The sequence below is a fragment of the Acomys minous genome (assembly GCF_964271855.1).
Source record: "Acomys minous genome assembly, chromosome: 3".
NCBI lineage: Eukaryota > Metazoa > Chordata > Mammalia > Rodentia > Muridae > Acomys > Acomys minous.
In genome coordinates, this window is record NC_140485.1 from 143,160,239 (window position 1) to 143,178,282 (window position 18,044).

Below are 18,044 nucleotides of genomic sequence, written 5' to 3' on the forward strand. Positions count from 1 at the left end.
GTGGTGTTTTTCACATCCTCTGTTTTTCTGTGAGGTGAGGAGTCTGAAGAGAAACTGAGCACAGAGCGCTGTGTGTGGCAGTCGGCTGGCCTGTGCGCTGCCTGGCGCAGGTCGAGCGTAGTGATTCCCTTCAGGTGGGGTACGGCCGATGTTTCACAATTGAGGGTTTCAGTTGGGCTTTCATCATGTGCTCTTGCTCCGGCTGCCACAGGAGGATTTCCATCACTTCCTCCTGTGGTTGGCTGTACCAGGAGAGGTCACCCCTCCAAAGTCCCCATGAGGACTGCAGCCACAGTCCCTGCTGCCGTGGGGCTTGTGGGTCTGGATAGTTGGCAGCATCACTTGGGTTGGATAGGTGTGTACAGGCCGTGTTCTTCCTCACGGGCACAGCCCATCCACAGAGGATGCACTTCATCTCCATCCTCCCTGTTGCTTCCATTCTGCCCTCGTTCTGTGCCTGCATGTGTCAGCGTTGCCGGTTCAGGAGTGGCACATTTGTGCCCTTTGCTTTTTGGAGCAGATTATTTTCAAAATGCCTGAGCCAAAACTGCATTAAACAGATGTTAGGGTCTGGGACCCCAAGGTAGAGCCTGTTTCGTGTTCTTTTGGTAGTCTCCACTTTTATTTGGCGTTTCCTGCCTTTTGCTCACTTCCTACAAGACATCTCGGGTGTATGTAGATCCTGATGTACCTGCTCAGCCTCCTTAGCACGTGTGCAATAGGAAACACATCTCGCTATCAGCGCTAAGCTGGCTCACCTTTGTAACTGGTGTTTGCTACTTTGTGGGTTCCTTACTCTCTTCCAACTCCCCAACACTAGGTAGGAGAGAAACAGAAGGATAGAGGGGCTTTGTTATTGTTAGGCTGCTTCCTGCTGATTAGGGGCCTTTAGTTCCTTGGGGCAAATTTGATCTTAGCCATGAGGATATTCAATTTCTTCTTGTCTCCCTTGTGCATGACCACTTGAAAAACTGCAACAAAACTACAACCACCACCAGCCGCCGCAGCAGCAGCAGCAACAACAACAGCTGCCACAGCCCCTCTCAGGGCTCTAGCATTCATAAACCCCCTCAAGAGTCCCCAGAATTCCAAACATCATACACTTGCAGAAACTATCTGCAGCTGGCAAAACCACAACCCTGCCAGAGCACAAGGCAAACCCTAGTCAGCTGCTGTGGACAGTCTGAAGCAGCCTCACATCCCATGCCTGGGATTAAAACAAAAACACATTCCCATAATATTTCTGTTTTTTAAAGAAACCAAAATTTCTCACTACACATCTTGATAATGAGGGACAAATGAGACGATTAAAAACGGGTTGGATGGTGAGGTTCCCATTTTTCCTCCTGCTGCCTCAGGGCAGGCACAAATTATTCCAGAATCTCAGACAGACGCTGGTCAAGCTCACCCTTGTGTCAACCTGTGCACAGAAATTCATACTCAGAAGCAAAAGCACAGTCACTCTCCGTGTTCAGGTGCCATGTACAATAAGAGCACACATGAGCACCTTCCAGAACGTCTTTGCAACAAGAGGGAGACACAGATTTGCCCTCAAGATCAGGAGAAGTTTCTAGAAAGTTGTTCTGGCACAGAGCCGCTGCTCCAGAGAGCCCTGGTGAGGGCATGGAGGCCGTCCAGAGCTTGATGTCAGCAATGGTACATTCAGTCGGCTCTCCATAGCTAAGGCATCTGTTATTTGACAGGTGCTCTGTCCACTCTCTCACCTGCCTCCTGTTGCCTCTCTGTAGCTGGATCAGGCTTCAAAAAGAACGAGATGACATGTTGCCAGGATGCCCGTACAGCCTGCTGTCCACAGCATGCAGGTGTGATGTGTGACCACCTCAGTCCCTGACTGTTCAGTCACTGGTTCAGGCACTGGTGGCTCCAGCCCTGGGGTATATGAAGGGCAGAGGGTGAAGCACAGAGTGCCCCGAGCAAAGCCCCACACACAGCAGGGCACCTGAATCATCTGCCCCCTCCATTTGTCAAAGATGCTCTCGCCTCGGGGACCTCTCGGCACCCTTGTGGGATTATGCATTGGAGCCTAGCCACTCCTGTTTCTAGATAATTCTGAGCCTCCAGGCAGGAACCTCTGGTCGACTAGACCAAAGCAGATGAAGAACTGCCATCAAGAGTGTCCTGGATTCAGGCTCTGTGGAGGTGAAGCCGAGCTTTCTGGACAGCGTGAGCTCTCAGAGCATTGGTGACCCCATGGAATGCTGTCTACAGGCCATGCCCACCATCGGTTAACACACCCGCAGCCAGCTTTGCCCATTGGGGTGCTTCCTATAAGAGGGAAGGGTTCCGAGGGATGTATAGGGTCTGCTCAGCACTCATCCGCGCCTCTTCACAAGCTGGCCTGTGCAGTCACAGTGTTGATGGGTGGACAGAAAAAGACAACGGGAGAGGAGTGAGAGTGCCAAGCCATGCCGGGCATGTGGGCCTCATGGCACTTGGGGTGATGCTACCCCTTGTGGACTGCAGCTTGACCAGGTTGCAGTGGCACACAAAAGGCAACACCACATCCCCAGGCATGACTCGTGATAAGAAGGTCCAACTGAGGAGTGGTTTTCTCAACCACTGTGACACTAGGCAGGCGAAGGTGAGGCCTCAGCCTTCTCCACTCCTAGGGCTCCATGAGCTGAGGGATCAAATAAAACAGCCCCTGTGTACTCCAGCTTTCCCAGCCAAAGGTGCCTCTCAGACTTAAGCGGCAGCTGTTTGTGTTTGCTGTTCTGTTTCTGATGGGAATCTCTTGATGATGTGAATAAGTCCCCTGGCAAGGCCTAGGCTCTGGCCAGAGGCACCTACACAGAGATGTGTCCCAAATGAACAGGTATCACCACAGAGCGTGGCTTTTCTATTTCTCTGGTCCTGATGAGAGACATTCACCAGAGTGGGATGACAAAGTGACTCTGATTCTGAGTTAATGGGAGTTAACTGCTTCTCTGTAGTTCCCAAGGGTTTCTGGGTCCTGCGTGTGCATGCCTGTGGTCACCCTGGATCTGAGGAGACACGCACACGCACACGCGCGCACACACACACACACACACACACACACACACACACACACGCACACACACACCCCTCCAGGGCAGGCTCTGGCCTTCAGCCACTGTTCCCTTTGGGCCTGCTGCAGTGCTCTCCACATCCGTTGCATTTGTTTCTCAAAGGCTCTGCAGTCTGGCTCTGTCTTCCTTCCCTGCTCCACCCACTATCCCTTGGCCTTGAACAACTTACTGTGTCTCCTAGCCTCAGTTTCCCTGCCTGAAGAGGTGGCTTTCCCTTGCCAGGGGTTGCATAGAGCATATTTTGCCTAAAGGCTTTGAACCTGATCACTCAGTAAGTCCCCATTTGCAGAGCTGGTCCATGAACCTTCACCATAAATACAGGGCATGGTACCATAGGCTTATGTCCCCAACACTCAGAAGGCTAAGACAGGAAGATCAGAAGTTCCAGGCCAGCCTAGACTACACACCAAGACCCTGTGTAAACACACACACACACACACACACACACACACACACACACTTTGTTAAAAAGTCAACAACAACAACAACAACAACAAAGTATTCAAGCAAGAAAAGACCTTGGCTCATCACCATCCACAGTGCCATCATAGATGACTTGCCAGATCACAGATATGTGTGCACAGTCCTTAAATTACTTCATCCACAAAGGCTTGAAAACACCTTGGGAGAGCCAAGAGTACCAGGCCGTCTGATCCTGCTAGTCAGGGGCATGGGGCTCCCCAAAGTGTTGGCCACAATACCAAATCCCAGGTCCTTTCTTGCTTGGGTACTTTTGCTTTTTAAAAAGTGTGTGTGTGTGTGTGTGTGTGTGTGTGTGTGTGTGTGTGTGTACACACACTCAGGATCTTGCTATTATGCAGGGTCAGGTTTCCAGCAGCAGTTCTGGCAGAGATCCATCTTGGACTTCTATGTCTTGCCAATGGCCAGTGTGTGTAAGGGAAGAGCCATGTGTGTAAGGAGTTTTCTTGGCCTCCGTTTTCACCCCTCAGAGAGCTGAAGTCGGCTCCAAGGTGGTAACCCCACAGCCAGCAGTGCTCAGCATGCATGGCCAACTTGTAAAGTTTTCTCAGAGATCAAACTCCTGGAGCCAAAAACAAGCTAGAAAACCATTGCCCTAAATTGGAGGACGTTCAACAAAGCACAAACCTTTTAACCTTAAATTACACCTTTTGTAATTCACATCCAGTATGTGATTTCTACACTACACATACAGTCTCTCATGCAGTTACATTGGGATATAGTCACAGAATCTGCGCTGGACCACATCATGCGTCTTGGAGTGCGCGAGCTGCTGTTGCCTCTGGTCTCAGCATGTGTCTTGTTCCTCCCTGCAGAAGCTGTACCGCAAGGAGATCAAGCCACCCTTCAAGCCAGCAGTGGGCAGGCCTGAGGACACCTTCCACTTTGACCCTGAATTTACTGCAAGGACACCCACAGGTGTGTGCCAGTTCTTCCCCCGTGGGCCGACCCCCTCTGCCTCCAGAGAGCCTGTGCCCAGGATGCTCCCTTGGGCGTGACCTCAGTCCCCTTTGGTCTTTCTGGTTTCTCTGCTTAGCAGTAAGGTATCAGTGTCAGGACTAATTCCTGCTGCCCCTCATGTGACATCCACCTTCAGAAGGGTTCTGTGGACCCCTCTCTCGTTGTGAGATGCTAGGCGGTGACAGTCCTCCCAGTTACACAAGCAAGACACAGAAAGAAAACGGGTGGTCCACATCTCTGGTGTGTGGCAGGAGGTGGCTGCCTTTAGTTCTCTGGGCTTATGAACTAAGCGTATTATTTCTGTGAAAGCTGGGGCAATGGCCGCAGTGCACCTAGATCCCAGCACAGAAACAGCTTCATGGTGTGTGAGACCTCTGGGGCCTGTGTAGTTCTCTCGTAACTGGTCAGCTCCTTTTAAACATTAACAATCTGGTTTACTGTTTCACATGCTATAATTGTCTTAGAGTGACATGACAGAGTAACGCTTCAGGGTGGCTTAGCAAGAAGTGTTGCGTCACAGTGCAGAAGGCTGGGTTCAAGGTCAAATTGCTGGCAAGGTCTGTTCCTGGTAAGGCCTCTCTGTCTTATAGTTGGCCACGTCATTATGTCCTCTCGTGGCCTTTCCTGTGGGTGGGAAAAGCTGGAGCGTGCTGACATTCCTTCCTCGTCCTGTAAGGGCACAAGTCCCCTGGGTGATGGGCTCACTCCCTGGCCTCATTCAACCCTGACTTCTCCCATGAAGACCTGTCTTCAAACACAGCTGACTGTGGGTTGGGTGACAGGAGCCACTCCAACGATGGTGTGGTGACAAGCAGAACTTGCTAAGCCCCTTGCAGACTGGGAGCAAGTTCAGTCAGCCACGCACCATGGGAGCTGCTGACTGGATTCCTTGGAACTCCTCACTACTTTCAACTAACCGTCCCCATCCCTGAGTCTCAAGTCAGAAGTGAGATGGAGATTGCTTCCTGCTTCCTGGGGCAATGCCTTTATCGACACCCTGCTGGGCAGGGAGACAGGCGTGCTGTCGCCTGTGTGATGATGGACAGGGCTACAGCCGCAGACAGTCAGCACCTCTCTCTGACCTCTGAGTCCCACTCACCCCCAGGGAAGACCAAAACTGTAGTCAGGAGCGAGGCTGAGGAAGGGGTGTCCTTGAGTGTTGTCATGCTGCGTGCTACCTGTGCCACAGAGCGGTCAGTCCCTGACAGCTGAACCTGTGCACAGAGGAGGACACCAGCAAGTCAGAGCCCAGCGGGCACCTGAGTGGCTCACAAATCCTGCATCAGACCTGCGAATAAACAAACACGAAAACAACTTCCCTGGATGAGAAGGTGGCCTGTGAGCCAGAGAAGACTCCGCAGGAGCCTCCCTGGGAAGGGCAGCATTAGTCAGGAGTCTGTCAAGTGAAGGAGGCTGCTTGTTAGACGTGCTCAAAGCTGCGCTGCTGTGAGCAAAGGGCTAATCCAGGCAGCTCCAGGTCATCTCTGAGTTCCATGGGGAAATTAAGCTCCAGCCCAGTTGGCTGATGTGGCCTTAAATAAGCATCATAAACCTGTGCATAGAGAATTATGTTTTCCCTCAATATTGATCCAGGGAAAGCCATCAGACATGGTGTGTTGAACCCCGTGTCCACAGCTGGCTGTGGTGTTCCTTACACAAATGCACAGGCGCATGCACATGTGCACACACACATGCACAGGCACATACACATACAGGCATGCACACACACACACACACACACACACACACACACACACACACACACATACACAAACACATACATGGTGTGCTATAAACAGACCCTGATCAATACTCTCACCACTGCCGGGCTCAGTGAATTCCTAGCACTGCCCAGGTTATTGGTAACCCTGATAGCCATTGTTAAGCTGTTTTTCTCTGGTCCAGTCTCTTAGTGTTAAGAGAAGGCAAGAAAACAGGCCTCAAAGCCAGACTCCCGTGCTGGGAAAAGAAAGACACAACGGAAGCACCGGACAGCAGGATCCCGTGCGTCTACAGGCCGCGTCAGGGAAGGAGCAGCCATAGTAAACTGCGGGCTGCCATTGGGCGTCTCGCTGCGCATAACTTCACGTTCTAAAAACACCACTCCCATGTTCTCCTTTAACTAAGCTTCCCCTGTCTAGCACATTTGGAGTTTATTTGCAAGCAGGCGGCCTTGCTCATATTAATCCAGGGTCACATGCATACTGTCTGTGTGGGAGACTGTGCTTCTTTGGAAGGCAGCAAGTCTTGGGTCTGTTGCCTTTCTGTCCAGAAGTCTGAAGATGAGCCTGTATCTAGGAAGCTTCTTGGCCCGTATGATGTGCTGGCATCTCTGCCCCAATAAAGCACATGGTGGGTTGTGTCCACCTGACACAGCCAGGCCCCATCTGGGATCAGAGGCCCTCCCAGCTCACATATGTGTGTATAATATATGTTTAATGTATGTATTTTTAAATTGTCACATATACTTGTAAGGAAAAACTAAGTCTATATTATATTTTATGTTATTGGTTACTAGATCATTTATATATTATTTATATATCTTGATATATTATGGAATTTGCTATATATTACATATTTTATGTACTTCTAATATATAAATACAGATAGTCACACATCTGAATCTTCTCTTGCAGTGATCAAGTTCTCTTAATCATTTTACAACATCCTTTCAGTCTCCCTCTCTGTCTCTCTCTGTCACATACAAACACACATATACACATACAACACACACGCGCACACACACACACACACACACACACACACACACACACACACACACACGCACGCACACACGCGCACACACACCCCCCGCAGCAACAGCAAAAGCAATAAAAAAAATTCTCATATGAGCAGACTGCTACTAATTTGGCTGTGATGGCCTTAACAGTGGCATGTAGGTTGGCTGTGATGGCCTTAACAGTGGCATGTAGGTTGGCTGTGACGGCCGTAACTGTTGGCTCAGTTTATTAACAATTAAACTTTATTATACAACCCAACTAGCATATACAAGAAGGAAAAAAAGGTTAAAGGGACAGAAGATTAAAACCTCCTGGAATCCGTTCGGCAGGACGGGTCCTTAGGTGTCTCAGTCCCACAAGCTGGTCCGATCCTTTCCTCTCTCTCCACGCCTTTTTAACCAAAGGTGTCTTCTGCTTTTTTAGCCCTTCCACTTTTCTCTGTATTTTGCCTATTTGTTTAGTCAAGTCAGTAATTCTTTCTAAAAGGATAGAGCTTATTGACTCTTCCTGATTTTTCTGGCTTTCCGGTCTCTCTATTTTCTGTCCTTCATCACTACCAAATGCCAAAAATTCTATCCGTTTTCCCATCCCTTCATTTTTATACCTCAGCCTTTCTATCTGTCCAGTCAAATCTGCAATCTTTTCCAAAAGGATAGAACTTACTGACCCTTCCGGCTTTTCTATGCCATTAGCCTGTCTTCTAATCCTTCTAAGCATGAAATATTGTAATAAAAGGACAATGAGAAAACAAAGAATTCCCTCTAAGTATAATGCAGGAAAGAGTTTTGCAACAGCAGTTGCAATTTTGCCAATACCCTGAAACAACATTTCTATCCCGTGGAATACTGAATCTTCCCTCATATCATTAGGGATTGTGGAACCCATCGGGCCCCACGTTGGGCGCCAGATGTTGGCTCAGTTTATTAACAATTAAACTTTATTATACAACCCAACTAGCATATACAAGAAGGAAAAAAAGGTTAAAGGGACAGAAGATTAAAACCTCCTGGAATCCGTTCGGCAGGACGGGTCCTTAGGTGTCTCAGTCCCACGAGCTGGTCCGATCCTTAAGGAAGGGAGGATACAGGATTGTAGAATAAAAGGTAGATTATTGAATCTACTAACTTAAAAAATTCTACATTGGTATTGTAGATTGATGGAAATTTAAGACTTTTGATTGACGGAAATTTAAGACTTCAACTTTTGCTTCACATTGATATGAACTTAAATTGTATATTCCATTCATTTTTGTATTGTATGTTATATGTTGACAAAATATTGTATATTGTATGTTAGAAATTTACGTTCTTTTTGTTCAATGTTTATTTGATGTATTATTTGTACCACTAATGTCTTATAAAAAACTGTTTGGAATCATCGGGGATAAAAGTTGGTATTTAGTTACGTAGAAATCCTATTAGATACTCACTTTGTTATAGAGCAGGTTTGTTTAATAGCTTGTCTATGTCTTCAAAGGAATAGATTGATAACTGTAAGAATAGATAGATTTGCTCTTCAAACTCTTCAGAGATCCACAGAATATGGCATTTAATGATGAGGGCTTTCCTGACAGAGAGAGACATCCGCTCCTGGCCACCTCTCCATTTGCATCATTGAAGATGGGGGCTTCAAGAGACGCTGGTGACAGAATGGTCACTAGACGGAAAAACTGCTCTGCTACTGCTCTTATCTCTACGGCTGATGACAGGCTGACTGTCTGCAACGATCAACAATGATGCTGGAAAGATGACTGTCCAGCTTCAAAGAGAATAGATGGACCAGACCGTCGGATTTCCTGCTTCAAAAAGCAGTTCGTTGGATGTTTTGGGCCGAAAGGCTGAAGACTGATTGCCCCAATGAAGGAGAGAATTCGGTGACTATCCAGGCAGTCTGCTCTCTCTGTACTCTGCAACTTGGAAGTTGCCTGCCAGCACTTCCTTTATTAGATAGATTTTCCTTCTTGGGTCTCTGATGGGATTGAAGACTAGATAGCCACAGTATTACTAGAAGCTTTAGTAGATTAATAATTACAATTTCTCATGAAAGAAAAGGACTCTCTTTGATAGGATAGTGGTATACTTTCCCTTAGGTTAACAAGTATAAAAGGACTTTGTTATGCTCTTGATTCCTGATGAGTATGTATATATGTATATATGTGTATATAGTTCTTAATTTTTTAGGGAGAAGGGTGAGGTATAGGAAAGATTAAGCTTTGTCTCAGGTGGAAGCAGTCTTGGCGGGCTTTACCCTTGAGGCACACCATGAATACCTTGTGAGAGACTGTTTGGAGCCTTCCTGGGCTTGGAATTCAGGAAGCCTACCTAGGAACCCCACCGTGGCTATTGTTTTCCTAATTGACCCTCGAAGGGAGAAGGGACCGCCCTTTGCATATGACTGGGGAGAGGTAGAAGGAGAGAGGAAGAAGGCGTGGAGAGAGAGGAAAGGATCGGACCAGCTCGTGGGACTGAGACACCTAAGGACCCGTCCTGCCGAACGGATTCCAGGAGGTTTTAATCTTCTGTCCCTTTAACCTTTTTTTCCTTCTTGTATATGCTAGTTGGGTTGTATAATAAAGTTTAATTGTTAATAAACTGAGCCAACACGTAACAGTGGCATGTAGGTTGGCTGTGGTTTTTCTCTATCACAAGTAATGCAAAAAACAACATTTTCTATACTTGTTTTGCTTTTGAAAGTAATTCTGAGGACTAAATCCCTAGATGGAGGCTGGCACCTCAGCGGGCCTTGTGCCATTGCCCATCCCCCATCTTCCGAGAGGCTGGACCAGTCAACTCCCTCCTTCAGCTCTGAGATTGCTTTCCTTTGGCCAAACCCAGATGTTGTCGGTTGCATTGCGCTCACTGTTACAGATTCCCTGGCTTGAGTGTCATCCCATGAAATAAGCATGCGGCCCCGACACAAGAGCCTGAGAATCTCCAGACACAGCGTCCATAGCCGAAGCTTGCTTCCTTTGCTCCGTCTCTGTCGTACACACGCAGATATTCCTTCCTGCCAGGCAGGCATTTACCTTTCTGTTTACCTAGCGGTGAGCCTGGAGGAGAACCAGATCCTAAGTCATGCTTTTGAACAGATCTCAACGGAACTTAGGGAGCCACAGTGCAGGGAAAAAAATCATTCCTTTCATCCGCTGGCTGGACTGTGGGCAGCAGTGACTTTGCCCATGTGCCCCCGAGGATCAGAATGTGGCCTCGGCATAGAGCTGTGCAGCTGTGGAGGGGCTGTGCAGCTGTGGAGGGGCTGTGCAGCTGTGGAGGGGCTGTGCAGCTGTGGAGGGGCTGTGCAGCTGTGGAGGGGCTGTGCAGCTGTGGAGGGGCTGTGCTGGCTGTGGAGGGGCTGTGCTGGCTGTGGAGGGGCTGTGCTGGCTGTGGAGGGGCTGTGCAGCTGTGGAGGGGCTGTGCAGCTGTGGAGGGGCTGTGCTGGCTGTGGAGGGGCTGTGCAGCTGTGGAGGGGCTGTGCAGCTGTGGAGGGGCTGTGCAGAGGCAGGGCTGTAGGTGAGCATGGAGCTGGGGAAGGCACACAGCGCCTGCCTAGCCCAGAAAGGAGGTGCGGAGTAAGTGGCACCCCTGCCTTCTGGCAGCTTTGGGCCTTGATCTGGTGGTGGGAGGGTGGCGGGCTGTGGAATCTTGGGTAACCTTAAACACAGTGGCTATTTGAGAACTGTCATGCAAATCAGACTCTTGGTTGTGCCTGAATTAGTTTTGTGTTTCTGCCTCTTCGTGCGCATATGCCTTCCCCCAACACACTAGCCTGTGTGTTCACATACACACGTGTGCACACCATTGTTCTGCCCTGGCTCACTTGCCTTATATGGAGTGTCAACCATGCCTTCCTCATCCACAGACTCCCCTGGTGTCCCCCCAAGTGCGAACGCCCATCACCTGTTCAGGGGATTCAGCTTTGTGGCCTCCAGCCTGGTCCAGGAGCCTTCACAGCAAGACGTGCCCAAGGTCCCCATCCATCCCATTGTGCAGGTAAGTCTGATTACCCCAGGAGCTCAGTTCAGGGCCCTGATGCCTGGCTTTGGAAACCCTGTGCTGGGTGCCAGCAGTGGGTCAATGGTAGCCGTCTCCCTGTGTATAGATGTTACTGGTGATGTCCCTGGTGGTCTGAACCATTACAGATTCATTTCTAAGAAGGAATAAGAAGGTCCTGAGGAGAGGGTCACCATGGATGCTATGCCAGTGGCCCCTCGGGACAGATTTGGGCATCTCCTCTATGTGAGCTGTGGGTGTCGTCAGGAGGTCAGTGGGGGCATTATTTAGACTTCTGTCATCATAAGACTACAGCTAGAACTCAGAGAACTCAGAAGGATTGGGAGCGAAGTCAGCACTTGATGTCTTCGTCCAGCATAGATGCCATTTATCTCCCTAGTGGCCATGAGGCTTTTGTTCTCAGGTGGCAAGTGGGGACTGTACATGTAGGCCAGCACTGCCTTGTGACTTAAACACTGAGGTTGGTGCTTTATGTGGCTACCCTGGAGGCAGCACATAGCCACATCGGGTGCCTCTTTACTCCTGGGTCTCACTTCCACAGAGAAAAATGAGTGCTTGGTGGACACATAGCATCCTGATGTCTGAATATTAAGGACCAACTGTGTATAGCTCTGTGACCTTGGGCAAGGAACTCTCAGTTTCCTCAAGCTCCCAAGTTCCCAGGGTGCCCTGCGTCTCTGCGTCTGCCACATGTACACCTGTGGGAAAGGCGCTGACCACCCCTGTCTTGGCCTCTCTCTCTCTGCAGCAGTTACACGGGAACAACGTCCACTTCACTGATGGCTACGAGATCAAGGAGGACATCGGGGTGGGCTCCTACTCAGTGTGCAAGCGGTGTGTGCACAAAGCCACCGATGCCGAGTATGCTGTGAAGGTAAGACAGGGAGTGCTGACGGACTCGGTCCCAGCCAGCTCCCTCCATCCGTGTGTGAGAGACTTCGGTTTATTTTGATATGAGGTCACCCGTTTAAAAATTATTTTTCAAGCTGGGTGTGGTGGCACATAATTGCAACCAAAGCACTCAGGAAACCGAGGCAGGGGAGCTGAGTGTCCCAGAGGAGGCTGCTGTATGTAGCAAGACCTTATCTCAAAGGACCAAAAAAATTATTTTCCAATGATAAATATTTCCGTTATGTCCCACATGGAACTGATCACATTTAGTCACTAAGCACAGCCAAGAGCAACAGCCCTAGGCGCCCGGTATCTAAGGAGATAGAATCGGCTGAACAGGCATAGCATTTATCAAAGGAAGGAAAGAAAAGAGAGATAGCTGTGGGAAAATGATCCAGGAAGTAAATAGAAGTACAGACTGACGGCACGTGCTGAGGCCTGTACGACACCTGTAAGACAAGCCCTACAAAGTCATTTTCAGCTCTGCAATTGTTGCAGGCTTAAATATTGGACCTGGGAATCCAAAATGCTGGTTTCTAGGGCTTTCTAGTTAGTAAAACCCGAGGTTATCTTTCTTCTGAAGTTAGGGCCCGATGTACACAGAAGCGCACACACTGTGCATTGCACACTGTGCTTTCTCTCTAAACCACCATGAGGCTGTCAAACCTCCACCACCTGTCCAAACCCTTGACACACAGGGCTGGGGAGATGGCGGCTCGGGGTAAAATGCTTGCTGCAGAACAAGTGGACCTGACCTCAAGTCCCTACAACCTACATAAAACCAGATGTGCAGCGCACATCTGTATTGCTCTGTTCCTAGGTGCGATGGGAGACAGAGACAGGAGAATCCCCAGCATTGCTTGGGCTAGCTAGCCTGGCTATGCAGAGGTGAACAGTGAGAAAGAGGCCATTTCAGACAAGGACCCAAACCTCCACACCTGTGCTATGGGGTGTGTGCACCCACAAGTGCGCACATAGACACACACACATATACACACACACACCAAAAAAGACCTGAAGGACAAAGTCCAAGCCTGTGCTACCATGGCATGGAATGCCGGCTCTGCCTGGCATGTGCCAGTGGCCCAGCTCTCTGGAGTGTCTCAGGAGAAATGGAGCTGGCCAGCAAGGCCAGACACCATAGGAACAGTGCCCACCAATCGGGACTTCACAAGCTCTGAAAAGGCTGCTCAGCACACTGACTGCAGAGGTATTCTGCATCCACAGCTGTTTCTTGAAGGTGGGCATTTCTCAGAAGCATGTTTTCCAGCCAGTGTGCATCTCCACAGGCTGTCAGGTTCCTCAGGCTGTGAAAGCAGTCGGCAGCCTAGAAAACAAAACAACAAAAACAAACATCTCAGCAGTCTGTGGCCTTTTGACAAATTGGCCTTTGATTTATCCAACAGGATAGAACAACGTAGAAGGATTAACTGACGAGCTCCCCACGTTCAGCCTGCCCGTGAAGGAAGGACTGAGGGAGGATGGGGGGAGGGGCAAATGTCCTGGAGTCCTGCAGTGAAAGCAGGCCCTCAGAGCCACAGCAGGGTCACCACCCAGCGTCATGGAGTGGTCCCCTCTGTGGCACAGACACAGGTCTGGATTGTGCATAGCTGGGGGTTTACACAAGATCCGTATTCTGCCTCGCCCCAGAGCGCTTTCCAGTGCTTTGTAAGCTTGCGTGGTCTTCTTAGCATTTCTCTGTGTGAGCTGTTTGTCACAGAATTCTTTAGATTGTTTTATCTCCAGGCCAGCAGCACTCCTAGAAGCAAACAGTGCTGCCAGAGAGTGCTAAGAAACACATCCATTGTGTGCCCAGCTCGGCAGCCCCAGTGTCCTTCTAGAAACAACCTACTTCTGTGCCCTACAACTGAGCCCCATTGGCAAGGCCAGCGGCATGTTCTCTCTGGTATTCCCACATCCAACTCTCACAGAGAGAGCCTCCACTGGCTCTCAGCTTTGTTGGGAGTCAGGACTCCATCTTCAAAGATCCTGCTAGGGAGATAGCTCCCCAGAAAGAAAAGCGAGGCGTGTGTCTCTAGTTGACGGCAGAAGGAAGAGCGAGGCGTTCCTGTTTGCCTTGTGAAGCTTTGACACTCCCTGGACAAGCCAAGTGGTGAGCATGAGGGCTCCCTTGTCCTTTCCAAGACTGTAGTGGCTTGTAACTTAACTGTCAGGAAAATGCTTGAATTAACCCTCAGTGTAAGGAACAGGACCACAAAAAGCAGTGGCCTGTAGACAAGACACAGTTCGTCATCCAGCTGTGGCCTAGGAGCCACGTGCAGTCAGGCAGCACCCAGTGCCCTTCTTTGAGGGTTGGACCCACCATAGGGTCTCCTTCAAAGATGGAAGAGCCAATGGTCCATCATTTCCTGTGTCCGTACCCGTACTGGACGTGTGCTGCGGTGAGCAGAGCCTAGGCAGGCCTTCCATCACCTCTGTGTTGGGAGTGGGCCGAGCTGTAGAAGACAGGCCTGTGCTACACGTCATAGTGTTTGGTTAGTTAAGAGTTTAGCACTCATGTCCTGGTCATCCAGGTCTCTGATTTGTGCGCAGTGAGATGAGCTCTAAGGTCCTTCTGTTTGACAGCCAGTATCCCCAGTGTGATTTGGCTTCTCTGTCAGATGGATTGTCATCAATTGGACGATGACCGTGTTTGTGTGCGTGTCACCCTGTTTTTAACTGCAACAGAGGACGTGGCCACCACACCCGGGTCAGGACTGCCCATAGCAGCGGGGTTTGGATTGACATCATGTCATCATGCAGCATTTGCATGCCCGCACATAGTCTCCTTCATCGTATGTAACTTGTCAGCCAGCAGGAAGTAGAATTAAGCAGATGCTTGTCCTGGAGAGTGTATTTTTAGAAGGACTGATTGGCATGAAAATTTTAATTTTTTTTCCTACTGAGAAAACACTGGAGTTCTTTTTTATCATTTGTTTAAATTAATTTTACAGGAGAAAATGTCTGTTAGAGTTTTTTCTTTCCCCAAGTAATTACACACTCTACTGGCCTTGCTCCCAGCGTAGTATGATACTTCCAACAAGTGGGAGGAAGCTGGGTGCTGGGGTGCATCCTGCTTGCCCAGGTGCTCGCCCTGCTGCCTCCAGACCGAGCCTGTGACTGGCTCAGCTCCTGGAAGAGGGGTGCTGAGGTGACGGGGAGCCTGAGAAACACAAAGAAGGACGCAGACAGACACAGAAAAGGGAAATGGAAAAGAGGGGGGACGCGCTGATGGTGGCCAAGTGACTTGAGTACCAGCAGCCACCCGGGCACATGATTCACCTGCTGGAAGAGCTGTCCTCCTGCGCAGCCGTGTGGGAGCCACACTTGATCCAGGCATCTGCACACCTTGGCTTAGCGTCTCCGAGCAGGGTGAGCAGCGGTGTGCTCCGCAGCGCAAACACACGGAGTTTATCCACCTGCAGCACATGACCCCAGAAAACTGAAGGATTATTCGGTGTGTTCTTGTGGCACACAAGTCAGTGCCCTGGCACATGCATCCTGTGAAATTAACCAGGGGGTCCTCTGTGCACACCCCAGATGAACCTACACATTCTTATGACAGTATTAAGGCGTTATTCAGTGTCCATGAAATCCTCAGAACTTTAAAAAGCGGATTGGTTCACAAATGTTTGTGACTGTGCATCGGAATTTCTCTCGTGACTTACATCAACAGAACACATAAGATTAACACAGATATTACAGTGAGGTAACAGGTCAGGCATGTGTAGTCCCGGGTGTTTTTATGGTAGTTACCGTGTTCTCACATGTACTTTTTTTTTTAGTGGACAACATTCACATGATTCCAGACTCAGAAGCTAGACTGGAGGAAACCTCAGGTCTCCCAGCCATAGCTCCACCCCCTCGCTACCCACTTCCTCCTCCCAGCCATAGCTCCACCCCCTCACTACCCACTTCCTCTTCCGTGGGAAGCCAAGGTTATTAATATTTCCCTCTTCCCTTCCATGGTTATTTATGCATTCTCAAGGAAACACATGTGTCTGTCTATATCCCTTCTCCGCTTATAACAAAAGTGACAGCGTAGGACGCACCTGTGGTGCTTTTCCAGCTTGAAGAGTGTCCCTGGCCGTAGACAAAAGGCTTCCTCTCATTGTTTCCGCACCCAGCTCCTTTGTGAGGGGAAAGACTGGATTGATGTTAGGAGTGGATGGCTTTGTCATGAAATGCCTTCGAGAAAAAAATGCATCTGTAGCCTAATTGTTTAAGTCCATAAATGTATTGTTGGGGAAGGTGCTGAGGAGGGGATACCCACAGTAGCCGGAGTCTGGGGCTTTGCAACTAGATGGCGCTTGTGTGCAGGGGCATCAAATGCTGTTGGGGTGCAGGGCATTTCTGAATTTAAGAGTCATTCTCTCTGGGCATGGTGGCGCATGCCTTTAATCCCAGCACTTGGGAGGCAGAGGCAGGTGGATCTTTGTGAGTTCAAGGCCAGCTTGATCTACAAGGTGAGTGCAGGACAGCCAAGGCTACATAGAGAAACCATGTAAAAAAAAAAAAAAAGAGTCATTCTTAACATAACTGCCGACCACTTTACACATGGATCCTCTCTCTCACCAGCTCTTCCCACAAACAAAGGCAAGGCACCTTCAGGTTCAATCATGTGGCACAGGGCATCTGTTTCAAAGGCAGGCTTTGCTTTATACTACCACGTAAGGGGAAGCCACTCACCTTCCAGGAGTTAAACAGCTTTAAATGCTATTCCAACACACTGTGCAAATGCCAGGCAGGGAGAGGGGACCCAACAAGAAAGGATCTGCCTGACACGAGGGAACTGCAGCCTGCTCAGCCTCCAGCGTCTGTTAGGAGGACCTGCTACTTCACCTCATCTTGTGGCTGGCCTGCGGTTTCCAGGACAGAGAGGAGGTGCTCAGTGCCTGGAGGCTCACTTTGACTGAGTGAGAACTTAACTGCCCAGAGTTAGGTGGCCAAAACGGGTTGAGTTACTTGCTGGTGCCTGGGTGAGCTCTCCGTGCCTGCTCCCTGCATCTGGCCGTTTGATATCTTGGGACCCTTATCCGAAGGCTGTCTCCTTCTTTCTTACGGTACTGAGGCTTGAACCTGGGGCCTTGTACATGCTAGACAAGTGCTCTGTCACAGAGCTACATCCCTCACTACATCCCTGTCTTCCTGTTGCCTGCACCCTGGTAGCTGGAATTACAGACCTGGTTTCTTCTTTTTAGTTGTGCCTTTTTTTTTTCCTACGTAAGGCAGGAGAGACTAGACCTACATTTCTGAGTAGTTTTGAGTGAGCTTGGTTGAGTACTGTGTGGTTTGGAGCAGCATGCCGGGGCTCTCTCGGGCCTCAGTCCATTACCTATAACAGTCCAGCGAGGCCAGCAGCAAACCTTTCACTGCTTCCTGCTGTGTGTTCTTCAGATCATCGACAAGAGCAAAAGGGACCCCTCAGAAGAAATTGAGATCCTCCTGCGCTACGGCCAGCACCCCAACATCATCACCCTCAAAGATGTAAGTGCCTCTGTGTAGCAGCCCCACCTCAGGCTTTTTCTTCAACTGATGCAAAACTGCCACCATTTGCATAGTGCAAGCTCTCTCACACTGCCCATGTTCGTGTGTCGAGGAGGGCCGAGTGCCATAGGCACTTCCCACCCAAAAGTCTCTGGTGCTTTGGTGGCTGGTCACCATACGTTGGGTTCACACACACATAGCTGGGACAGTCCCCTCTCTCTGCAAGCATGTCATGCACAAGAATGAAATAGGAAACACCCGTGGGCATCAGAACAGGAGTGCCATTCGTTATCATTGAGTCATTCCTGACTGACAGATGCAGCGTGGCGTGGGGGTAGCAGGTCCCACTGAGCCCTGGCGGTGGAGATTTTTACAGCCTCTTTGGGGCTTTCCCTGATGAGGGG

The 18,044-nt window shown here is 49.6% G+C and overlaps 1 protein-coding gene across 3 annotated transcripts in view; it reads left to right on the forward strand.

The window, feature by feature from the left end:
• The window catches only part of RPS6KA2 (ribosomal protein S6 kinase A2), a 376,214-nt gene that overhangs the window by 343,209 nt on the left and 14,961 nt on the right, over window positions 1–18,044 (forward strand). For all 3 annotated transcript variants that reach the window (XM_084776488.1, XM_084776490.1, XM_084776489.1), the window contains 4 exons: window positions 4,367–4,469; window positions 11,111–11,241; window positions 12,011–12,136; window positions 17,551–17,640. In XM_084776488.1, coding sequence (XP_084632614.1) covers window positions 4,367–4,469; window positions 11,111–11,241; window positions 12,011–12,136; window positions 17,551–17,640 — 450 coding nt within the window. The remainder of the gene's footprint in view (window positions 1–4,366; window positions 4,470–11,110; window positions 11,242–12,010; window positions 12,137–17,550; window positions 17,641–18,044) is intronic.